We start from the raw sequence: 27,430 nt of genomic DNA, 5'->3' as shown, positions 1-27,430 counted from the left end.
TTAGCTAAAAGTGGGGTAAAGTGGAGAGAGGGAGGGGTTGTATAGGGGAAGCCTATTGTGGTGAGAGGAAGCACTGTACAGGAGACCTCCAACCGGAGAAAGATCCTGTAGAGACAGAGAACTAAGAGGTGCTTACTGGGAGGGAGTACAGAAATTTGGGATAAACTGGCAAAAATGAAGCTAGAAAGAAGCTATGGAGCTAAGAGTCTAAGAGCAGTGGAAGGATTTTAAGCTTGGGATGGACTGAATTAGATTTCTGTTTTGAAACGTTCACTCTGAATTCATTGTAAAAAGAAAGTGGGAAGAGGGAAGACAAGTACAAGTCCTCTCAATACACAAACATATGTAAGTCCTCTCTATACAAGGCACAGAGAGAGACAAGACTTTGTGTTCAGATTTAGATAGGCTGAGTTTGAGATGCTGGGAGGAATACATGTAAAGAAATCAAGTAAGTGTGTGGATATTTAGGTCTGAAGCTCAGAAGAGAGGTTCTAAGTTGTTGATATGCATGTTTAGCACACAGGTGTTGGGCGACATCATAGGCCAGAGAGAAATTTCTTTTTGTTCTTGTTATTGTTGCTGTTGCTATTGTTGTTTGAGACAAGGTCTCACTTCGTCACCCAGGCTAGAGTACAGTGGCACCATCTTGGCTCACTGCAGCCTCTACTTCCTGGGTTCAAGTGACCCTCCTGCCCCAGCCTCCCAAGTAGCTAGGACCACGGGTGCACACCACCACACCTAATTTTTTTGTATTTTTTGTAGACACGGGTTTTCACCATGTTGACCGGGCCAGTTTTGATCCTCCTGCCTCAGCTTCCCGAAACGCTGGGATTACAGGTGAGAGCCACCATACCCTGACTGAGAATCCTAGATTTACATCTCAATTGCCTAGAAAAACATATTTCTCATGGGGCGTGGTGGCATGCACCCCATAGCCCCAGCACTTTGGGAGGTCGAAGCAGGAGGATCACTTGAACCCAGGAAGTCAAGGCTTCAGTGAGCCAAGATGGTGCCGCTGCACAACAGCCTGAATGACAAAGCAAAACGCTGTCTCAAAACATGAAAGAAAGAACTAGAATGAGGAGAAAGAGGACCTAGGACTACGTTTTGAGGAACTACTATATGTAAGGGATGCTCAGATGAAGAAGAGCTGGTAAAGAACACCAAAGAGGCATGATGAAGACTATGAAAAGGGAGTAAGTAAAGAGTAGACAATGTTTCAAAATGTAAGGAGACATCTGTCATTTGCAGCTGCAAAGTTAGTTAAGATAGGGCAAGAACAAGACCCTGTGCATTTATTAGTACTGGTGTCTAAAGGAGGTAGAATGAGTTTGTATAGAAAATGTTGGAGACGTTTGTGAAGGTAAGGAGAGAAATAGAGCAGAAGGGAGGAGAGAATACAGAATCCAGGAAATATTTTTTTGTTTTTTATTTTCTTTTTATATCTGAGTTCAGAACATGTTTATATTTTTATAGGAAATATCCACACGGAGGTACATGCTGACAATACAGGTTGAGAGTGATCTGGGAAAATCCGAATAACAGATATATTGGGGTTTTCAAGAGGAGCTTAGGATCCATATCTGATGGGTATCTGCATTTGAAAGCAAAGGGAGTATTTTCTCTGTTGAACTAGGAGGGAGGTTGCAAAGGACAGGCATCGGTTATGGAGTATGTCAATTTTATAGCAAGAAATGAAGGATTTGTCATCTCCTAACTTTTTATTTCTCTATCATTAGGAGACAAGTCTATCTGTTGTGAGGGGAACAAGAAGTAGTCAGCCATTAGCAGTAAAGAAAATAATTGTTGCAAATAAATAGAAAGAAATTAGGCAGGGAAACTCTGAGATTGCAAGGCACGATCTCCCAAATAAAGTTGACAATCATGACTTACAAGAAATATGAATTTCCTCCTTTTTCTTCTAGCAAGCTCATACCTCAAGGCATGGCCAACAGTCTTCAACTCTAAAAGAAATTTCTATCATCTCTGCTGCAGAGAGTGAGTCATCCTCTTGCAATCACTTGCATCCCTCAGTTCACACCTCTTTATTAAGAACTTAACACATGATGGGTTTTGTTTGCTTAAATATCATTCTTCCAAAGAAGGCTTCAAAATCACTAAGGAAAGTAACTCCTCAGGACTAGCCATTTCAGCTTTATTCTTCTCTAGCACTTAGCACAGTATTTCAATAAATTACAAATGTTAGAAATGAAGAGAATTTGTAAAATCATTTTTCTGTTTTGAGGGTATACCTATACCAAATAAGGATGGCAAGAAAAAGAAAAATGTTATAGAATTGCTACTGAAAAGTTATCTGTATTAAAAGAAACACACGTACACACACTAAAAACTTCAGAGAAGCTATAAATTTCTGAATAATGTATAGAGAAGACAGTTTTTTCAAGAACTAATTAGCCTGACGTGATAAACAACCACAAGTTCTAACAAGGATCTATTGTGGTGACAAGCAAGATACAGGATTTGACCAGGCATGGTGGCTTGTGCTTGTAATACCAGCACTTTGGCAGGCAGAGGTGTAAGGACTGCTTGAGCCCAGGAGTTTGAGACCAACCTGGGAAATATAGCAAGATCCCATCTCTAGAAAAAAAATTACACACACACACACACACACACATATATATATATATATATATATAAATTTTCTGGGTGTAGTGGCATGCACCCATAGTCCTGGCTACTTAGGAGGCTGAGGCAAGAGGATCACTTGAGCCCAGGAGTTTGATGATGCAGTGAGCTATGACTGTCCCACTGCACTCCTGCCTGGGCAACAAAGCAAGATCCTGTCTCTAAAAAAAAAAAAAAAAAAAAAACAAAACAAAAGATGCAGGACTGAAGAGAAGTCTCTCTCTTTTTAACATAAACTTAAATGAAGGTTTCCTTAGTTTCCTTTAAGCAAAAATTTCCCTTAAGCAGCATCTCATCTTAGAATCTGCTCCCATAACAACACAAGTCACTCTAGCATCAGTAGGTTGGCTTTTGAACCCTACCCCCACCTAAAACATATATGCAAATCTTCAACCACATGTGGGATGGGGCGATCATTTGGCTCCCTTACTCAGAATTTATGTCTCATTTCCAACTGTATTCTGCCCTTAATTTGCAAGAATCTCAAATTCCTACAAGAATGATTTCCAAGAAATTAATTTATTTATGAAATTATTTTAGGAAAAATTTAATGAAATTAATTCCTACAAGAAATAATTCAAGAGTGTACAAGACTCTGCACATATATGTTTACTTATATATTTAATCAAAATATTATTTTTATGAAAATAAATTATATTCATTTGACATATTCAATTAACAGGAAAGCTCAACTAAATAAATAAGTAAAAGATTACCTGATATGCCACTAATAAGAAACTTCATTATCATTTGATGAGCATCATTGAAGCAATTAATCTTTGTAGGTTTCAGATAGAAAGATGGACAGACATATATAGAGACAAATAGATAAGTAGATTAGATAGGTGACTGATAGATACATAGATGAAATAAATGATGGATAGATAGCCAAAAAGTAGATTATAAGATACATGATTGAGTAATAAAGGATGCTACATTTTCCTGGAATTTAAGGAAAGAAAAAGAAAAGTACAATTGAAGGATTTTACTTTCAATATTTGTTTATATTTATAGTCCAGTATTTCTCCATAATTAGGATTATAAATCATTTCTTCATTTTAATGATTTTTATAATCCTAATTATAGAGAAATATTAGAATACAAATGTATTATAAACAAATATTGAAAGTAGGATCCTTCAATCTGGTCAATTTTAAATATCATTAAACTCTACTACAAAATATAAAGAATTTGGAACATTTTCTTTTTTCTCCCCATCACACGTGCCTACATTTGTTAACTGCATCATCATTAACAAGATTTATGGCAATTTCTTCTTGTTCTATAATGACGATTTCCACAGTTTAATTTTAGTTTACATTTAAATTAATTAATTTTAATCCTTTTATATTTTAGACTAAACTTTTCCTATTGATAAAATAAATACTATTTCATGCATAAGTATGCCTTTTTGAAATACATATATTTAAATAAGTAAATAAAATGTGGTACATCCAGATGATGGAATATTATTTAGTACTAAAATAAAATGCACTATCTAAACGATGAAAAGACATGGAGGAAACTTAAATTCATATTACTAAGTGAAAGAAGCCTATCTGGAAAGGCTACATACTGTATGATTCCAACTATACGACATTAGGCAAACTGACAAAAGGCAAAGCTATGGAGACAGTAAAAGTATCAGTGGTCCACGGGTAGGGATTAGAGATGAATAGGTGGAGTACAGAGGATTTTTAGGACAGTGAACTACTATATGATACTATTATGGTGGATGCATGTCATTACACATTTGTCCAAACCCCATAGAATGTAGACCACCAACAGTGAGCCTAACGTAAACTATGGACTTCGGTGATACTGATGTGTCAATATGGGTTCATTGATTGTAACAAATGTACTACTCTGATGTGGCATGTTGATAGTTGGGGAGTATAATGGTTAATTTTATTTATCAGCCTGATCAGACTAAAGGATACTCAGATCACTAGAAAAACATTCTTTCTGGGGGTGCTCATGAGGGTGTTTTCCAAAGAAAAACATGCGAATCAGCACACTGAGTAAAGAAGACCCACCCTCGCCAATGGGTGCACACATCATTCCATCCTTGGAGGGCCTGAGGAGAACAAAAAGGTGGAAGGCGAGCAATTGTCTCTCTGTCCTTGAGCTGAGACATCCCCTTTCTCCTGCCTTTAGACATTGTTGCTCTGGGTTCTCCTACCTTCAGACTTCAAGACTCTCACCTCCCCCTTCAACTGCCCAGCCTCTGACTGGGAGTTACTCCATTGGTGCATCTTTGTCTTGGACTAAATTGCACCACTGGCTTTCCTAGTTCTTCAGTGTGCAGATGGTATATCGTGGGACTGCCTGACCTCCATAATCATGTGAGCCAAGCTTCATAATAAATCTCCTCATATCTACTGTGTATATCTTTTGGTTCTGTTTCTCTGGAGAACCTGACTAAACTTTGGAGGTTGTGCAGGGAGAGGAAGCATATTGGAACTCTCTGTGCTTTTGGCTCAATTTTGTTGTGAACTTAACACTGCTCTAAAATATAAAGTAAAAATAAAAACTATAGCTGATAAATATTACCAACTAAGGCACTATTTGTGATGACCTTCCTCAAAGAGTTTTCATTTACAAATCACTTACCTTACCTTAAAAAACTAAAGGACTAACGCTCAATCTCAATATTGCCATATTTGGGTAAAATTCTTGGGGAAATTGTCCAAGATAAACTATTATTAAGTTTAACAACATATGAAAAATTTCCAACTCACATCACGTGCAGAATGCAATCCTTCACTATTCTTTGGACCCAAGAGTTTCTTCATGCTCTCCCTTATGTTTTCTTTTCTCTGTTGTCTGAAAGTCTTCTCCTGATCACACAGAGCCATACTAAATCGTAGGTCTGGGCATGAGCTGTAATACCAAACAGATAAAGTCATGAGCCAATGCTCCCAGTGGCCTGGTTTTCCATCCAGCCGGCTCTTCGGAGTCCCTAGGAGCCACACTGATACATGCTGACTGCTTCCCTCAAGCCATTTCCTAAACAGGGACCTAAAATAAGAGGATAAAATGATGGCTATCTTAAAGCAGCATTTTCCATGGCATGTTTTCAGAGAAAAAGGACTTTTCAATGCTTCAGATAAACAAGCAAACAAACAGCCCCTGATAGGTTGAATATTATAACAAAGACTGGGAAGTGCTTCAGTAAAGAACCCTGTTTATATTTGTTTGGCACAGGATCTCCCAAACTTACTTGACCAAGAATTCCTTCCCTTATCTCTCCACCCTTCACTATTCCACCATGATAATTACTTTCTAACGTCCCAAAGAACCAGCATTCTGAGGAACATATTTGCAGAAATATTGTCTTAATTAATTGCCTTGTCTAATGAATGCCCCCCTCTAACAAAGAAAATAACTTCTAATCACAGAACTTGAGATAACCACAAATAAGTTTACAACTAGAGGACTTTAGAACCCTTAAATCATATATACGTTATATTGCTAATAAAGGCAGTAGCAATTTCTCTACACTATGCCAGAAACCACTTTAGGTATTACATATGAATCATTGCAAGAACGATGGGAGTAATCACTACACATTATTATAGAATATATTATTATATATTACAGCTTTATAAATTAGAAAACTATGGCTCTGAGAAGTTAGGATCACATAGTAAACATGTGATGTACTTTCACCATGCCACATATAAGAAATATCTTAATACTGAAGTCTAAATAGCAACTACTGAATTTAAAAATACTTTTTAAAAATCTGTCAGCCTATGTTGGAATGTGAATAAATCCAAAATGTAGAAGTCAAGAATTATCACAAATAAAATATGTCTCTTTACCATTCATAAAAGGCCTTACCTTAATTGCAAATAAATTTTAAATCTCATTTCTGTTAGTTCAGTATATTTCTTCCTTGTAAAATACAGAATGAGACTGCTAAGCCTCTGAGCTATGTTTTTTGTTTGTTTGTTTGTTTGTTTGTTTTGTTTTGTTTTTTTTTTTGAGACGGAGTCTCGCTCTGTCACCCAGGCTGGAGTGCTGTGGCCGGATCTCAGCTCACTGCAAGCTCCACCTCCAGGGTTCACACCATTCTCCTGCCTCAGCCTCCCGTGTAGCTGAGACTACAGGCGCCCGCCACCACGCCCGGCTAGTTTTTTGTATTTTTTTAGTAGAGACAGGGTTTCACCGTGTTAGCCAGGATGGTCTCGATCTCCTGACCTCGTGATCGGCCCATCTCGGCCTCCCAAAGTGCTGGGATTACAGGCTTGAGCCACCGCGCCGGCCTGAGCTATGTTCTTTATGGTCATAGTTGATCATTACAAATAATAGTTTAATTACTACTTCCCAAAGGATAAATATAGGTACCTCACAAAAGAGAAAGTATAATTAATAACAAAAAAATTAATTTCACTAGTGAATTTAAATGATACTATTATTAAAATAACTGATATTAAAATATTTTAAATACTTATTTTCTAGTGCTAGAAAGGCAAAATAACACTAATATTCTCATGCATCAATTTTGAGAATATAAGTTTGTTAAAAAGCAATTAAGCAGTATTCAAATTAGGCATATTAGCAATATGGCATATTCAAAAATAAATAGAATATAGATTCCTTTTGACCTAATAATTCTATTTCTGGAGAGCTATTTTAAGGGAAGCAATGAAAAATTTTTAAAGATAATTTAAAGAAATGGTTGCTGAACTGTATATAGAAGTATTGGGCTATATAATTATTAAATTTTATTTTGGAAATTATGTAACAAGGGGGAAAATAGTAAGAGAGTGAGTTAACATTTTTTAAGTCTAATCTTGGGCTACACTCTTTTTCTATTACTATTCTTTATAATGACGTATTAGGTTAGGTATCTTCTGAACACTATAAGAAATTAAAATCTTACCTGTGCCGCTGCCTGTATGAAACCTCCTCAACTTTATTTCATTTTCTGCTCCTTAAAGGTAATCACTACTTAAATTTAATCCTTATCATACTAATATATTTGTTGATAATTTTGTAATATATATTTATGTTCCTAAGATAGTCATTTTGCAGGATTTTAGTTTTGTTATAAGTATTATCAGTGGAAATTATTTTTTCCAATGAACATTTTTTTTTGAGAATCATCTGTGCTTATATAAATAGAAGTAATTCAAACATTTTTACTATTGTGTAGCATTTTCATTATATTTGTATACTGTAATCTATTTATCTATAAACGTTGAAATGATTTCCAATGTTTTGTAAACTATTACAAGCAGTACCATTATTAACACGTGGTATACATGTGTGAAAATTTCCTATTGTATATATACTCTTTAGAAAAAACACCTCATTTAATCACAGTAGATATGCTTAGAAAGTATTCTTTTCTTATTTTACCAGCGAGTAAAAAAGTGATTAGAAATCTATCAATCATTAACATAATTAGCAAGCGGTAGATTTAAATCTAGGTCTTATTGTTCTGGAAGCCATGTTCTCTGTAATATACTGTGCTGTTATATATAATTGTTAAAAAAGAATCATGATTTTTAAAATTTTGAACAGTATAATGACCTAGATGTTTTAAGGATATCAGTTTTTAAAATCTGGAGGAAAATTCAAAAACTTCTGAATAATTTTATAAATTCAGTAACAGAATTATGGCTAATTTACTTCTCCTTTTATGCATTTTTTTAACTTTCTAATTAATTCTTTCTTGATTTTACGTTAGTTTTAATAGAAGACATGACATGGAAAAATTTTCTTTGAATAAATTGAATTTTTCTTTGAAAACAGTTTTTATTCTAGAGCTGACATAAAATAATATATAAAAAAGAAGTTTTTAATATTATAAAAATATGGTCCTAATTACCTCAGTGAAGACTATTCCCCATTAAACAAAAGCATTACTTCCATAGTCATTCAAATAACAAGTGTTTCTAATCTCATGCCAAAATATACCACTTTTAAGCAAGAATGAACTTAATACAAAATAATGCAAACAATAACTTGGACTATCCTTTGATATTTGCTGACATATATTAATAGGTTGTGGAAATTTATGCCAATCATTTACCAAGTCAAATCCACATGTTCCAGGCATCAAAATACAATAAATAAATGCCTAAACCCAATGTACGCATTATCATACATTTGCCAAATCACCAGATGTGAAAATTTTAAATTAGTTTTCGTGGCATTTGTGTAAAATATGTACTAGTAACTTTGGTCAAATCAAGTTCAACAGGGAAGTTCAAAGAGATGCACAGAGGTTAAGGGAACTCATTATTACATCAGAGATCAGTTAGATCAAGGTAGACTTGCCTCCCCTAAAATTCACCATTTGAAAGTAAATACATGATTTCCTAACGTTCATTTTTGGATGCCATTTTGAAAGAGCAGTATGCTTCATGGAACGTTATTAGTAGTAGTCTGGCTGGTCACTATGAACAAAATTAGTCTCAATTTTCAGTTTTTCCTCTATAAAAATTATTATAGTTTCCTGTTTATGTTCACTTCTATGTTTTTGAATATCTACCTCAATCAACAATAGAAGATGCGCTTAAATAACTGCATTCATTTCTATAGGGATAGATGTACGACTAGAGGGAGCACTTTTTTGAAAAGCACTTATTCTGACATTATTACATGACCACGAAACTATTGGAAAAATAAGCAAAGTATATGAAAATATAAGAATAATGACTACAAGAATATGTTTGTAAAGATTTTGTAGATATTAACAGATAACTAAAAAAGCAAAGTAAACATAATGCACTTTTACATATTCAAAGCTGCAGAATTATATATATATAAAATTATTTAACAATTAAAATATATTAGTGGATCACTCAGAATATTTCTCATCTAACTAAATAAATGCACTTACCAAACTTCAAGAGACATTTCTAGAATCATTTCAGTGACCTAAAAAAAGACATATTAATCAGATTAGGTCATAAAGTAGATGTGTGTTTTATATAATGGAAATAAACTCAAAATAATTTTTGAGTGCCAGATTATTTTTAATCTAAAAAAACAAAACCCTAAAAATAAAAGTAACACAGCTCCTTGAAGACCCTAAACTACAGACGCAGTTCAGTAAACCAACTTTTTGGCATGTTTTTAATAAGTCTACTTAGTAAGTCATTTTAGCAAACACAAGAATTATCTCTGTCTGGGTTGTTTTCCTCCCTCAGTAAAATAAAGTAGCTCACCACAATTACTATTTACAAAACATAAAAAGTGCCTGAGATATAAAAGTTCTGAGATGTTGTGTCTATTATTTAGGAGCTGCCTCCAGCCACAAAATCAGAAACTGTAACAGCCCAGAGGTTAGAATCAGCCTGGGTGAAAGTTCACACGTGTGTATTTGAGACAAGTGCAGGCTGTAGTAACCTGGAAATACAACACCCATTCATGGTGGGCAGTAGACCTAGGGTCCAGCCAACTGTGGTTGACTCAGGAAATATCTACTAATGAGATCTGGAGACTCCGGTTTTTATTTATTTCAACACTATTTGAGGCTATCAAATATATTGAAGGATGGCATCCTGCCAGAGAGACAATTTTTGTCTAAAGGAAAAGAAAATGACTAATATCCACTTAAGATATTAAGAGTTGTTTTTCCAGAGACTGTAAATCTGTTGCACAGAAAGACCTTTTCAATATTATCCCTGGCATTAACTACGAAAAATGTAGCTGTAGATTGTTATGAAAACCAAATGAGAAAATGCTTTGAAAGTTGTTACACAGTTGTAAACGTGTTATTATTTTTATTGTAACGGGTTACTGTAAGAACATAGATAGAGCTAACTTGTTCAATAAATTCAAGTAGAACAGAACTAGGATATACCTCTTGAAATGTGAAGAGGAAATTTTTAGAATCAACATAAAATACCATAGATTATTAGATTTACCCTTGTGAATTTCAAGGAAAGGAAAAACACAAACTAGAAGGAGATTTCCAAAAGGTTAAAATAAGTTCATAGATGATTGATTCTCAGAGCTTAATTTTATGAGTAAGAAAAAGGTATTGAAATCATCTATACAAAAATTTTCCTCTCTCACTAAACTGTAAGCTCTGTCTTATATAGATTCCTATTACTGGTTCATTGTATAGTATTTGGCATACAACAGATAACACATATTTGTCAAATTACTCTTCGCGCGCGCGCGTGTGTGTATGTGTGTATGTGTATTTCAGAGGAGGAGCGCATCAGGCAATCTTTTCTCATCAAGAAATAGTTGACTACTATTGGAGACAAAATCATGGGATGGTCTGAACCAGACAGCAGTTCCTATATATAGAATACTCTGAATGTTCATTAATCAAAGAAGCATATACATATTTTTAAAGTTAATAAAGTAGTTGAGAATCCTAGGACAAATGGCCAGATCAAAGTTACATCAAAGGGTGATTGGCTACCAAACAGGGAATGCAATTTAGAAGAAAACAAGATATGGGTAAAGCATGGTCTGTATTTTTTTCAAGAAATACATAAAAATTGCCCCTTAAAATGATACTAGATTTTATGTTTTTATCTCCAGAAGGTAAAGCCATCATGAGTGGATGGAAATAATATGAACAACATTACAACTCTATGTAGAGTTTTCTAATAAATGGAAAGATTCAAGGCCTCTTTCATTGTGCCATCTCATGACAGAAAGTGTTCAAGAAAATGCTGGCTTCCCAGCTGGCAGGTCTTCAAGCAATTTATAAATTACATATCCAATGTTTGGCCAGGTGTGGTGGCTCACACCTGTAATCCCAGCACTTTGGGAGACTAAGGCAGGTGGATCACCTGATGTCAGGAGTTCGAGACCAGCCTGGCTAACATGGTGAAATCTCATCTCTACTAAAAATACAAAAATTAGCCAGGCACGGTGGCGCATGCTTGTAATCTCAGCTGCTCAGGAGGCTGAGGTAGGAGAATCACTTGAACTCAGGAGGTGGAGGTTGCAGTGAGCCGAGATCATGACACTGCACTCCAGCCTAGGCAACGAGAGTGAAAATTCTGTCTCAAAAAAGAAAAAAAAAATATATATATATATATATGTATATGTGTGTGTATGTGTATATATATATGTGTGTGTATATATATATATAATCCTTGAATATATCCAATGCCTGTTTGCTCTGACAGCTCCATGAATAAGAGGAAAATCAACCATGCTGCATTTATAGTCAAATTTGTCTTCTCCATTAGCACACACTTTCTGTATCTACATTTCTTGGCTAAGACATTCATGATCCTGGATGGACTGACAAGACTCTTTAAACAAAGGCAGGATAAAGGAAGAGAAGGCACAGGATTTTTCTGACATTTTGAATGTTACAGGCTGTGCTGCCAAGGTTCTTGTCACACAGATTAGGATCCTCACTTCCACACTGCCCAAGTGGGTCACCCACAACCAGGAGGAAATTTAAAACACTCTAACTGGGTGCACGATGTTCAGACATGCTATGTATGATAAGCTTGATGTTTACAATCTCTCTGCACCTTTTACCTAGAACATGTCATTCAGATAAAAACATGTACTTCCTGTGAGGCATTAAACAATTACTCTAAACTTCTTCCCACACACTGCATAAAGCATCTCTGCATTACAGGCTTCCACGCGGCTTGTATTATCAAGACAATTAGAAGGAAGAATGACCGCCTCTTCCAGGCTTGCCCCAACACCCTAATACCTAGCTAGGAACTAGAACTAATTAGAACTCCACCTTTTTTAGGAAGGAGTAGGCTGTGTCGGCATGTATTCTTGTGAAAAGCAGCAATGTCATCTTTGAATTCCCCAGTGGAAAGCAATTTTAGATGTTTACAATTGGAGATTTTCAGTTATAGGAGAGTGGGCAGAACTGGAGGAGACAAACTATAAAAACTAAAAGCCATTTCAGCTTTCAAATAATTTTTAAAGGATCTAACCCACGAATTATCTTGAAAACTTTCCACAGTCATTTTGAAATAATGAAGCTTAAAGCAACAAGTGTAGTGCCTGACAATAAGGAAATCCTTTAAAACAGCAGTCCCCAACCTTTGTGGCACCAGGGAGCAGTTTTGTGGAAGACAATTTTAACATGGACCAGGGTGGCGGGGTGGGAGGGGGGATGGTTTCGTGATTCAAGTGCATTACATTTATTGTGCACTTTATTTATATTATTATTACACTGGAATATTTAATGAAATAATTATACAACTCACCATAATGTACACAGTGGGAGCCTTAAGCTTGTTTTCCTGCAACTAGACCTTCCACTGGGGGTGAGGGGGGACAGTGACAGATCCTCAGGCATTAGATTCTTATAAGGAGCATGAACCTAGATCCTTCACACGTGTAGTTCACAACAGGGTTCACGTTCCTGTGAAAATGTAATGCCACCGCTGATCTGAAAGGAGGCAGAGCAGCAATGTGATGGGGAGCGACTGTAAATACTAATGAAGCTTTGCTCCTTTGCCCAACTCTCACCTCCTGCTGTGCAGCCTAGGTCCTAACTTGCCATAGACCAGAACCAGGGGTTGGGGACCCCTGCTTTAAAATGATTATTACAAAAGAGATGCACATAACAAAATAATTTCAAACTTGAGAACCTATCCTATTAGTAAAGAGTTCTTCAAATATGCCATGACTTCCCTTATGTGCTCCAATATTTACAACACTTACTTTCAATAAAACATTATTTTGAACTCTGATTCCTAATTTATTCATTTTTTTTCTAGGTAGAAACAAACAGTAATTAATCATCATATTGATTCAATCATTATGCACATCTTTCAAGAGAATTACATATTTTCTGCTTTATCCATATTTACTTGACCTGTGCAGGATAGTAAATAAAGTCATTTTTAAAGGGTCATTTTTACTTAGAATCATGTTTCTGTACATTGTATCTCAATCGTGTGAAGAAGGAACAAGATGTGGATCTGACAAGGAGGCAATCGAAGTGCAAAGCAGAAATTACAACCCCATCAATACATGCAAACTCACATCTAATAAATTCTGCATGTTTAAAAGTTGAATGAGACACTAGTAAAATCATTTTTTTCTTTTTTTCTTTTTCTTTTTTTAGCAATATAGCTTTTTAATCACCTGGGTGTAGGTGGACTGAGTCCGAAAAAGGAGTCAGCAAGGGGAGATGCGGTGGGGCAGTTTTATAGCATTTGGGTAGGTAGTGGAAAATTACAGTTAAAGGGGATTGTTCTCTTGTGGGCAGGGGCGGGGGTCACAAGGTGCTTGGTGGGGAACTCCAGAGACTTATTGTCCAGGAGAAGGAATGTCACAAGGTAATATCAGCAGTTAAGGCAGGAACCGGCCATTTTTACTTATTTTGTGGTTCTTCAGTTGCCTCAGGTCATCTGGATGTATATGTGCAGGCTTGGGCTCAGAGGCCTGACATTCCTGTCTTCTTATATTAATAAGAGAAACAAAACAAAATAGTGGTGAAGTGTTGGGGCGGCAAACATTTTTGGGGGTGGTATGGAGAGATAAAAGGCGATGTTTCTCAGGGCTGCTTCAAGCGGGATTAGGGGCGGTGTGGGAAGGGTGGCGTGGGAACATAGAGTGGGAGAGATTAAACTGAAGAAAGTTTTTGTGGTAAGGGGTGATATTGTGGGGTTGTTAGAAGGAGCATTCATCGTATAGAATGATGGGTGATGGCCTGGATACAGTTTTGTATGAATTGAGAATTCTTTTTCAATATACAGTCATGTACTACATAGTGATGTTTCAATGATGAAACACATTTGCAACAGTGGTCCCCATAAGATTATAATGCCATATTTTTATTGTATCTTTTGTATGCTTAGATATGTTTGTTTAGATATGCAAATACTTACCATTGTGTTGCAAATGCTTATCATATTCAGTGCAGTAACATGACTTGCAGCTTAGGAGCAATAGGCTGTACCACATAACCTAGGTGTATAGCAGGCTGTACCATCTAGGTTTATGTAAGCACACTTTATGATGTTCACACAATAATGAAGTCACCTAAGGATGCATTTCTCAGCACGTATCCCCACTGCTAAGCAACATATAGATATACATAATATTTTTAGTAAAATAAATTAGCTTTTCCTACCAGGTATCATCTAATTCATTACCCAACAATTCAGGATAATTCAGGAGTGTCTCCCTCCCCTCCAAAATAATTGTTCTTAACAGACTTGAAAGACTTGTAAAAACCATTGTCTTCCCTGTGGCCATGTTCCACACTCTCATAGTTTCCTCCTTACATTTGATGATAATCTCATGTTCCTTAATTTAAGGTCCTTTTTGCTAGGTGGACATCAGTGGAAATTCTGAAGATCTGGGTAACCATTAGCTTTCATACAATAAGCCAGATGTCCTAAACCACTACTACCAAACCACTCTACTACCTCTTTTTTCTCAGACTGTCTAACTTTTCTCTTCTAAACTTCATTACTTTCACTACTCCTGTCTGAGCACTTGTCAGGTTTATAGCGCCTCCTGGAAGTGCATTCATGTATTCATTCATCCAAAAATGGTTCAAGTGCCTCATATACGCCAGGCTGGGTACACAATGGTAAATAACCTAGTCATGTTCTACTCCATGACAGAACTTACCATCCAACAGAGGAATCGCAAGAATGCAAGAGCATTCTGAAACACCCTAAAATTTAAAAGTTATAAATTGCCATAAAAGTCATAAAAATGTCACTTGTTTCAATTGTTAGTAACCCAAGATAAAAATGCATTTTCTGTTAAAGCCAGGAATTACTTGAGCCACATTTGAACTCTGTCCTGCATCAATATCTGAGAGTTTTAACATCTCAGCCAAAGGTCTCTGAACTTTCTTACAAAAATATATCGTTCTCTTGTTTTCTCTCCAAATTCCACTTTGTCTCAACAACTTATTTAAATTGCAGTCTTTGTTTTCAAACATCAATACATGGTTTTCCAATGACATCATCCTGAGACTAACAACATTCTGAATTCACCATAAAAACTCCCTTCTTTTTTTCAGCTTTGTCACTATCTCTTCTGTGGAACTATCTTATTCATTTGCAAGTTGCACTTGTGAGTAAGCAACAATCAAAGAAAGCAATCAGCCAAAATCAGAGAGATGCCGCAGGAGCCATGAGGAATGGCTATTTTCAACACTAACTTCTAAATACAGATGGCAAACTAAAACACAAGATCAACTTAGAGACAACTTTTTTCAAAGTGTTGGCCAAAACAAACTAATTTCATCCAGAGAAATAAAGAAGCATAATCTTATCTGCTTCCAAGCCTAAGCATTTTCATGATTCTTTTGAAGTGGGCTACTTTGGTTCCCAAAACACTCTACATTCTGAATATTCTAGACCTTTCCACTTTAAAATGGGCCACTGTAACCCCAAACCACATTTGACACATTCAGTCATGAGGGACTGGTGCATTCTGAACTATCTTGAAACAAATGATCACTGCATCGATAAGCTCTACCATTAGTATTTAAATAACAAGTTCATTTTGGTCCATAAGTTCAAACAAATAAGTATGTTTGATATCCAGTTAAATCAGCTTCATAAAGCACATGATACATATTTAGTTAAATCTGGTCAATTATAATTAGACTGAGAATATTTAATATTTATTTAGTGCTTAATTGGCCAGGAAGTATTTTAATATGTTGTATGCATTAACCTATCTAACTATAACCACAACCTAAAAGGTAGGTACCATATGTAACCCTGTTTTACAGATGAGGATGCATGGCAAAGTCAGAAAAAATAACATGTCCACCATCACATGGTTAATAAGTAGCAGAATCATGATTCCATCTTGGGAAGTGGACATCTGACTCTGAGTCTGGGTCAAAAGCAGCAGGTTGTACCAGCATCTCTCAAACAACAATTCTGATGTTCTAAACTTTTGACTCCAACAAATACAATTTAAACCAGATTTTATCAATGGCAGCCCTAAAATTGTCTTTCTCCCCCAAAAAACAAAGTTATAAAAGTTGAGTGATAAAATCACAGTCTAAGGAAGAGCATAATTCAGCTTTCCACCTTCAGCGGATCCTCAATGCTTCTAAGCAATCATTGCATTCAACTCTACTTGACACATTAAAGCTGTGCCAAGCGTGACTTTCCTCAAGTCACTCTACACTCCCCATTCTAGTGACTTTCCACAGAAGCAGTCTGTGGTAAGCTGCACCCACCTTTTTGTTTTCCATATCAACATTCTTGGTATCTCTACCTACTAACGTTTTGCTTGCTAATGCTTCTGAGGAAAAAGCCAGAAGTTCCCTCTCAGTTCCCCATTACCTGGTCACGAATCTTCCAAAATTCACTACTGTAATTAAGATAACATCAAAACTCCTACATCTCACATTTCTACTCTGCTATGGTCTCATCCCAATGTGCCTCTTCTTCCTTCATGAACGGATGATCTGTTCCCATCAAACTTGTCTAGGCACGGTTTCCCAAACATGCTCTGTCCTTTCTAGTCCAATGCCTTCAATTAGGCTGTTCTCTTCACCAGGACTACCTTCCGCCCCTTTAGAGACCCAACCATCTCAACCACACCCTTTCTTTAAGGACATGCCTAAGCCATTGATGTCCACTGTCACCTGCAATGATCCTGCTCCCTCAGCCCTGCCTTCACCTCTCTGACCTGATCTCCTCCCAGTCTCCCTCCCACTCTTTCTTTGTGCTTCAGCCACACTCTCCTACTTGCTGTTACTCATCTTGCTAGGCAAACTCTGCTTCAGAGCCTTTCTACTTGGAGTGCCTTCTGTCCTCAGATATCCTCAGAGATGCCTTTCTTAATCAAATTTTTGGAACTGTCTTTGTGACAGTTCACAATACACACGCATATACACACTGCCCCATTCTCTGTCCCTAGTTTAGTTAGCACTTGCCATTATCATCATCTGGCAGGAGTATCTTTTACATATTTACCTTGCTTTTCATCTGTCTTGCTACGTAGAATGTAAGTTTTGTGAGGGTAAGGATTCTTGTTCATTTTGTTCTCTGCTGAAATAGGCAGTGCCTCAAGAGTGTCTACCACATAGTGAAGGCTCAATAGTTATTTGTAAAATGAATTAATTAATGAATAAATAATTTATTCTTATGACTCTCACAGCACACATTGCCTGCACTGTCCATTTATCATGCATAAATATTAAACTCTATTTAATGATATGCTAAAGTTTGTAGGGGTAAAGTATACTGTTGTCTGCTACCTCCTTTTAGATGCATCAGAAGAGCAATTTTTTGGTAAAATGGTAATTCTAGAATCTAGGTGGCAGTTAGATGATGTTCACTGTATAAATCTTTCAACTTTTTATACGTTGAATATTTTTATAATAAAATTTACAGAATAATAATGTTTTAGAGAGGACTTCTCTGACTATACAAACTTCAGTTGCCCACCAACTGTTTTCTACTGCATACCTTTATTTTCTTCACAGTATTTCTCGTTAGCTAATGGCGTGTTGATCATTCTTTTGCTCATCATTGCCTGTTTACTTTCCCTATTAGAATGCAAGCTCCCTGGAGAATTCCCAGGATCCTGTCTATCACCTAGAATACTGCCTGGAACATAACAGTTGTTTAATAAATAACTTCTCAAGTAAGTCAATGAATAGATACCTCATGATACTGTTTATTATTACCTGTCAGTTTACACATGAAAGTATACTTTCCAAACAGATTCTTAGTTCCTTGAAAATTGTACTTTTGTGCAGTCTTTTTTCAATATTTAGCAACATTTTAGGAGCACAATAGAGGCTTACATTCTTCTCACATTAATAACACAATCTATTGGCAAGTTAGTATTTTAAAATTATATAATACAATATAAATGATAGATTTTTATTCTTGCATTATTATCACTTAGCTTCCATATCTGTAAAATGAGAAGAGCTGAAAGCTTTTGGGTGAAGAAGGCCAAATGAAAATAAGGTATTGTACTTACAAGTGCAAGCTAAACATTGGGTACACAGGAACATAATGATGGGAAAAACAGACACTGGAGACTCCAAAAGTGAGGAGAGAAGGAAAGGAGCAAGAGTTGAAACACTACGTATTGGATACCATGTTCACTACTTGGATGATAGGATCATTAGAAGCCCAAACCTCAGTATCATGCAACACACCCATATAACAAACCTGTACACGTACCTCGTGAACCTAATGTAAAAAACAAAACAGGTTGAGTGTGGTGGCTCACACCTGTAATCCCAGCACTTGGGGAGGCTGAGGCAGGAGGATCACTTGAGGTTAGGAGTTCGAGAACAGCCTAGCCAACAGAGTGAAACCCCGTCTCTACTAAAATACAAAAATTAGCCAGGCATGATGGCCCTTGCCTATAATCTCAGCTACTCGGAAGGCTGAGACACAGGAATGGCTTGAACTCGGGAGGCAGAGGTTGCAGTGAAGCAAGATCATGCCCCTGCACTCCAGCCTGGGCAACAGAGCGAGACTCTGTCTCAAAAAATAAATAAATAAAAATAAAAATAAAATATTTTTAAAAGAAGAGAAGTATTCTTTCTAGATCACCGAATTTTACAAATTAGAAAGGAGCTTAGAAAAAATTTAATCCAACCCTTCATTTTACAGATGAAGAAAATAAGACTCAGAAAGAAAGGAAAACAATTCATTCTGGAGAGCTATGAATGACAGAGACAAAATGAGGGTCCATCCTCTCAATTCCCAGTTTCGACTCCAAGTGAGTAAAGCAGGGCCCTGGGAATCTGCCCAACTCCATTTGGAAGCTCCTGTTATTTCTCCAGCGTCTCCTGGACACAGAAATCACTCTATGTTGACTCAGTATTAACGTTTGCATGACAAAACTATGAAAGAGTTTTTGCTAATGCTATTTTGCCTTGAAGAATTTGTTCACTCTTCACCAAATCTAACTGCTGTTTTTCCTCCACTGGCTTACCGTAACTATCTTCAAGGCTTACATCTCTTCTATCCCATTGCTCCCTCACCACCTCCTCTCTCTTACAACCTCTGTAAACATTGTAGAATGATCATCAGGAAGACTGGAATTCCAAGCTGAGGACAGAGGCTGGATAGTTGGGTGGCTTGCACAGGGCACTCCCATATGATCTGAGGAACAAGCAGGGGACGCTCCCCTTAGCCATCATGCTTACTTCTCTCCCAACTACTCCTGCAGCTCAAGGGATTATCATTCAGATAAAACTACAAAGAAGTCTGAAAACAAGGTAATGAAGAAAAGCCTGCTTGGACGACTGTTTTCTCAGGCACACTAAAAAAGTAGTTACATAAGCTTCTTTAAATTCAGGAATGTGGAAAGCCTTTTTAGAGCCCTAGGGATTACACATCTAGCCATAAAAAATGACAGGAGAGGAAATGAATGTTGTCCACAATATCTTCTCTTATAAGGAGTCTGTGTATCATGGACTAAAATGAAGAAAGAAAAAAAATGATTTCAGAAAGTCCAATCCATGCTTCCAAAGCCCTCAACAGACATTTACTGAGAGCCTATGCTAGCAACATGCAATAGCTAAGGCCTGAAGATTTTAGCCTTTGACCACCTCTACACGCTCTTCCCTATGATTCAGCAAAATGGATCTGCCAAGCCGTTTGTCTTGCTGTGCCCCAGCTTGCTTTCTTCTTTCAAGACTCTGGCCTTCAGCAATCTGTTCTGCCCAGAATGCTCATAACTACTTTACTGATGAAATCCTGCTCTTTTCTTAAGGTGTAATAACAGCAACAATGACAAGTAACATTTATATAGTGCCTAATATGTTCCAGAAACTGTTCTAAGCCCTGTATGTATACATGCGTACATCTATGTGTTTATAGTATTGATATATTTAATCACTTATTTTGATTACTTTATAGTATAACATACTTTTAATCACTTTCAATCACGTATTGAATTATATGCTTAATATATAAACTAAATAATATGTAAGCATATATTGAACCATAAAATATATCAAATTATAATTAAATGTTTATATGTAATATACATTATACTATATATTATCATATGCATATATTATATATACATAAATAAAATTAACTTGTTTAAACACAATGATTCCCTTAGAAAATATTATTTCTATTTTATAGGTGAGTAAACTGAGGAACAGAAGAGTTACGTGTTATTTTCCCAGAATAAAACAGATGGCAAGGAACAGAACTGGAATTTAAACACCAAACAGCCTGTCTTTCAATGCCAACGTGTTAACCACAGTTCACCATTCAACTTGTTCAAAATCAGCTACTGCTATGGAGACATCCCTGGCCTCCTCTCACAACATGATTGTTCTTTATTCTGCCTTTCCACAGCACTCTATACATATCTCATTGGTACTTATCTCACCGTCTGGGGATTTCTTTTTATCACATGTATGTATCTTCCTACTTCCACTTCTCATTTCAACCCTTACTCACCTCCTTCCCAGAGGGAGATAACTGAGGGAAGAACTTCCTACGCTTTATTATCTCTATTCCTTGAACAAAACACAATGGCTGGCACACAGCAGATCTTCAATAAATGTTTGTAAAAGGAATGAATGAAATAGCATTAAAAGGGGTCGACAGAATTGTGGGGAGTGCATCTCTTGGCATGAGACAGAAGAAATGCTTTTCTGCAGCAGGTGGAAGCGCCAAGGTGTGCATGGACCAGAGCATCCTCAAGGTACCTAGGCCATTCTGTTTGTATGGACTAGTCAAGAAGCTCATTTGGGCTAAGTTGGTTTCTAAATAGGTACACATTCATTTCATAAATGTCATCTATGTAATTAATTCTGTAGGCACATTTAATCAGTATTTCAAGTTTTCTGACCTAGAGGATTTTAGTTTACAAGAGGAAAATGAAAAATTGAACAGTATAGATAATTTAGTCCCAATGAATACCATAGATAATTATTACAGAGACTCAAAGGAGGAAGACTCATTTGGGGTAGTAACAGGAAAGGCAACACGGAGTAGCTGAGAGTTAAGGGAGAGGTAGGTTGAGGTGAGTGGAGGTACTTGGAAAGTCATTCTAAAGATGTGCAGAAACACCTTGTCTCTCCCAACAACAAGAAATTAGTATGTTAACCAGCCTTACACATACAGGCCCACCAGTTGTTTACATTTCTTACTACAAACTACTAAATTAGTTTCTTATAGAATTCAAAATCCAATGAGTTTATTCTGTACAAAATATTTACCTAAGGTTTCATTATTCCAAAATAAACTATCAAAATTTCAGAAATGCAGCAAACCCAGAAAGTCAAAAATAACAATAACCTCCCATCATTCCTTCTGGCCTTTTGCTGCTTTATCCCTACTTACTTGAGGATTCTCCGAGATGGAAATTATTCTCCCGGAGAGATTTATTACTAAACATGTGGTTTTGAAATAGTTTGAATTTTCTAACATTTTTCATTGAGCCTACTTTTGTTCTCTCTCTCTCTCTCTCTCTCTCTCTCTCTCTCTCTCTCTCTCTCTCTCCATCTCTCTTTCTCTCCACACTCCACCATTCCTCTCAGATTTTGCATCTTTTTTATCCTCCCCAATTTTTTGTATTAAATCTGCCATTGGAGTCCAAAGGCATTGCTGAATCCCAATGTCACCATTTGGAGCAACAAAGGAGATTAAAGCCTTAGTAGTGTTTGATATAATACCTCAACCAAAGTTTATAGATGTCAGAATAATTTTTAAAATTAGGACAAAAAGTAAAAAGAAAAACAAAATTTTCTCTTTAAAAAGCAAACATTCTAAAAACAAATAAATACAATTTTCCAAGTGTTAAACCCAACTTCCCAGAATCAATAGACTTTATCTAACATAAGGTTGGAATATAATTTTGCAGTGTTACTTACTTGGTTGAAAATAAAAGGAACTTCTTTCTTCTCTCCCACCTTCATTGAAGATACAGGAAATGTTGCAGTCCCTAGAGTTTCATCCATGACATAATTGGCATCCATTAACGTAATCTATAGAGTAAAGTGTAGAGCACAAAAATAAAATTTCCCATGGATCTTTGGAAATAACATCTATAATTTCCACCACAATTTAAAAAATAAAGCTCTCCAATGATATTTAACAGTCATTTGAAGATCTCAATATTTAATTGGTAACAACACTTTTATCCTTTTCTTTTTTTTTCTTTTTGAGACAGGGTCTCACTCACCAGACTGGAGTGCAGTGGCGGGATCTCAGCTCACTGCAACCTCCACCTCCCAAATTCAAGCAAATCTCCTGCCTCAGCCTCCTGAGGAGCTGGGATTACAGGCAAGTGCCACCACATCCAGCAATTTTTTAATAGAGACAGGGTCTTGCCATATTAGCCAGGCTGGTCTTGAGCTCCTGACTTCAAGTGATCTGCCTGCCTTGGTGCTCTGAAATGCTGTGGCATGAGCCACAGTACCCGGCCAATCTTTTCCTTCTGAGTACCGTGTTTGCTATAAGATAATAATTTTTCACATTTTCCTGATTGATTTATTCAGTGACCATGTTTTCAAAAATTAAACTTTATCTCTTCTTTATTTTGGAATATGAGTAAGATATTAATGCAGAAAGTCAATACAAATATTTTGGGAAAAATTAATTTTCACTTTTCAAAAAGGCAATTTAAAATATTTTTATTCTGTTATACTGGGATTCTCCCCTTTACAGCAGAAAATATGTTTTCTCCAAAGCACGTGGGGAGGAGAGCAGTTTTCCCAACCCTACCTAATTCCTGTATGTCCTGATAGACACTCATATTATTTGACAGACACCATTTAGATTCTAATCTACCAAGCTGCCCAGTCTAACTCCAGCTATAGCTAACAGGAACAAGAAGGCAGTAAAAGAACAAACTCAAGCATGTCTCTCAACATGAATCACAACCATCTAACAGCATCCAAATGGTTCACTTACCTCCAAAACATTTTCCTGATTAGGATCCAAAATAAATTCAAAGGTCTCATTCCACACAGGGTTTATATCGTTATTGAAGTGTCTTGTTCTCTTCCTACTGTCAGGGGTTGTAGAGATAAAAAGTTCCACATAGGGATCTGGAGTATCAACTACAGATAGTAAACACAAACAAGAAGGAGATAGAAAAGTGATTCATAGTTCCTAATGTTTTCATTAATATATGCTGTCATTTTATTTTCAATGAATCTGTAGTGATGTATTTAAATGTCTGAGACAAGATAGTATACACATAATAGAAACACTCATAGGGTAGATATTTTTACATATGTCGCTGTCCTTCATAATAGTCTTGTGAGAGGGAATTGTTTATTAAGTGATTTATTCAGAATTCCTCCATCCATCTAGAGAGGACAGGTTCACAGCAGTCAACATCTCAGTCAAGCTACTACAGGATGATAACAATGTCACCCAGCTAACGCCAGCATGCCCTTCACCCAGGACTGTGACAGTGACAAGATCATGGGTTTAAAACCAGAGACAAATTCACAGACCTACTGTGAACTCATTTTTGACAAAGGTGCCAAGAACATACATTGGGGGAAAACAGTCCCTTCAATAAATGGTTCTGGGAAAACTGGATCTCCATATGCAGGAGAATGAAGCTACACTCTTATCTCTTGCCATATACAATAATCAAATAAAAATGGATTAAAAATTTAAATGTAAGACCTCAAACTATAAAACTACAACAAGAAAACATGGGGGAAAATCTCCAGGACAACAGTCTGGGCAAAAATTTATTGAGCAATACCACATAGGCACAGACAATCAAAGCAAAAATGGGCAAATGGGATCACATCAAATTAAAAAGCTTTTTTGTAGACCAAAGGAAAAAAATATCAACAAAATGAAGAGACAACCCACAGAATGTGAGAAAATATTTGCAAACTACCCATCTGACAGGGAATTAATAACCAGAATATATAAGGAGCTCAAAATCTCTGCAGAAAAACATCTAATAATCTAACCAACAAAATGAGCAAATGATTTGAATAGGCAGTTCTCAAAAGAAGACATACAAATGGGAAACAAGCATATGAAAAGTACTCAACATCATTGATCATCAGAGAAATGCAAATCAAAATTATGATGAGATCTCATCTCACCCAGTTAAAATGGCTTATATTCAGGCAATAACAAATGCTGGCGAGGATGCAGAGGAAAGGGATCTCTTGTACAATGTTGGTGGGAATGTAAATTAGTACAACCACTATGTAGAATAATTTGGAGGTTCCTCAAAAACCTAAAAATAGAACTACCACATGATCAAGCAATCCCACTGCTGAGTATATTCTCAAGAGCAAGGAATCAGTTTATTGGGGAAATAACTGTACTCCTGTGTTTATTGCCGCACTATATACAATAGCTAAGATTTAGAAGCACCGTAAGTGTCCATCAACAGATGAATGGATAAAGAAAATGTGTTACAGATACACAATGGAGTGTTACTCAGCTATAAAGAAGAACGAGATCTTGTCATTTGCATGGATGGAACTGGAAGTTATTATCTTAAGTGAAATAAGCCAGGCACAGAAAGACAAACATCACATATTCTCACTTATTTGTGGGATCTAAGAATCAAAACAATTGAACCCATGGACAGGGCAGAAGGATGATTACCAGAGGCTGGGAGGGGTAGTAGGGGGCTGGAGGGGAGGTGGGGATGGTTAATGAATGCAAACACACACACACACACACACACACACACACACACACACAACAGAAAAATGAATAAGACTTGCTATTTGATAGCACAACAGGGTGACTATAGTCAATAATAATGTAATTGTTCATTTAAAAATAACCAAAAGAGTGTAATTGGATCCTTTGTAACAAATCAAAAATGCTTCAGAGGATGGATACCCTATTCTCAATGATGTGATTATTTTACACTGCATACCTATATCAAAGCATTTCATATACTCCATAAATATATACACCTACTATGTACTCATAAAAATTAAAAAGGAAAAAGGAAAAAAAATTGAAAAGTACTTTTTTAAAAAAAAAGATTATGTCCTATAATCTTTTAGGCCTATAATCCCAGCACTTTGGGAGGCCGAGACGGGAGGATCATGAGGTCAGGAGATCGAGATCATCCTGGCTAACATGGTGAAACCCTGTCTCTACTAAAAAATACAAAAAAACTAGCCGGGCATGGTGGCAGGCGCCTGTAGTCCCAGCTACTCGGGAGGCCGAGGCAGGAGAATGGCATAAACCTGGGAGACGGAGCTTGCAGTGAGCTGAGATTGCGCCACTGCACTCCAGCCTGGGTGACAGAGCGAGACTCCGTCTCAAAAAAAAAAAAAAAAAAAAAAAAAAAAAAAAGAGTATATTTGTCAATGCCAGAAAAATCATCCTGGTTACTTTATCAGATAAAATAATGGAACTCATTGTGAGAAGACTATCACTTATTGTTACAGAGTTGCCTTGTATGATTATATAGATTGTTTACTGAACAACTTTAAGGGGTGGGACTTATATTAAAAATCAACATGTATTTATTATGGCAATATTCAGATGGAAAAGAGGTGTCTCTAGGAAGTAACAATTTTTTTCTTTTTTCTTTTTTGAGACTCGCTCTGTTGCCAGGCTGGAGTGCAGTGGCACGATCTCAGCTCACTGCAACCTCCACCTCCTGGTTCAAGCAATTTTCGTACCTCAGCCTCCCAAGTAGCTGAGGTAACAGGCACATGCCACTATGCCTGGCTAACTTTTGTATATTCATTAGAGACAGGGTTTCACCATGTTGGCCAGGATGGTCTCGATCTCCTGACCTTGTGATCCGCCCACCTCGGACTCCTAAAGTGCTGGGATTATAGGCATGAGCCACCACGCCCGGCCAGTAACAGTTTTGTCTGTTTCACATAAATACCCACTTGAATCAGGGTATGATATGTGTGCCCACTGAAATAGAACAAAACAATTACAAATAAAGAAAATATTTTAATTTTCTCCCATTACATATACACTTAGCAACAAAGTGAGTGGCCCAAACTGTGCAAATATCGGTCACTCCTTTTTCAGGATTCCACCGAATCCTTTAACGTCTTATAGCACTGGACACACTATATTTTATGGATGAAATTATACATCTATCTGTCTTTTCCTACAAGACTTGTCTTTTCCTACAAGGCTATAAACAACTTGAGGGCAAATATCTTGTATTCCTCAGCTGTACATCTTGAGAAGCTAACAAGAGAACGCAACAATTACAATATTTAAGGTTTCCTAACCTAAGGACTTGACTTTTCCATTTAACAGGTGCTTTTCCATGTGGACATTATAATTAATAACAAAAACAACAAATAACTAAGTAATGACTACAGGGATCTGTGCAAAGCACTTTACATACATTAGTCTCATTTAAACCTCACAACAGCGCTATAACGTTAAGTACTTACTTTAGTGTCGAGGCAACAGGAACAGAGAGATGTTAAGCAGTCTGTCCAATACCACATAGCTAATAAGCATCAGGTCAAGATCTTGAACCTGGGTCATTTGACCACAACAATCATTTCTCTTACTACATCATGTTCCTCAGTAACAAAAATTAGATCATAAGGTACATTACGGATTCTATAGAAAGAGGAGTTGGAATTAGAGGGAGAGAAAGAGAGGGTGAGAGCAAGAGTGAGGGAGGGAGTGGGGAGAGAAGAAGTACAAAGGTCCAAACAAAAAGATCCAACAATTGAAAATAAAGGAAAAGCAAAAATAATAGTTTCTGACCTATTGATTGTGTTTCCCTCCCCAAAATTTTTTAAATAGATGTTTTCTGTCAACAACAGCTATGGTCATCAAAAAACATAATCAATGCCTTTCACTTAATTGTTCAGTATTGCTCCTGGTTCTTTATGTAGCCATCAGCTTCTTTAGATGCATGTGTATGTTTGCTGGCTGTTATTATAAAA

General features: G+C 36.6%; 1 protein-coding gene across 2 annotated transcripts in view; it reads right to left on the bottom strand.

The window, feature by feature from the left end:
• The window catches only part of PLA2G4A (phospholipase A2 group IVA), a 149,667-nt gene that overhangs the window by 62,517 nt on the left and 59,720 nt on the right, over positions 1-27,430 (bottom strand). For both annotated transcript variants that reach the window (XM_030934855.1, XM_030934856.1), the window contains exons 4-7: positions 23,460-23,608; positions 22,418-22,531; positions 9,506-9,543; positions 5,388-5,529 (exon numbers count right to left, since the gene is read on the bottom strand). In XM_030934855.1, the coding sequence (XP_030790715.1) occupies positions 5,388-5,529; positions 9,506-9,543; positions 22,418-22,531; positions 23,460-23,608 (443 nt within the window). The remainder of the gene's footprint in view (positions 1-5,387; positions 5,530-9,505; positions 9,544-22,417; positions 22,532-23,459; positions 23,609-27,430) is intronic.

This window comes from Rhinopithecus roxellana, chromosome 8, assembly GCF_007565055.1.
Source record: "Rhinopithecus roxellana isolate Shanxi Qingling chromosome 8, ASM756505v1, whole genome shotgun sequence".
Classification (NCBI taxonomy): Eukaryota; Metazoa; Chordata; class Mammalia; order Primates; family Cercopithecidae; genus Rhinopithecus; species Rhinopithecus roxellana.
Note: the sequence above shows the minus strand (reverse complement) of the source record. Positions and strands in the feature narration are given on the sequence as shown.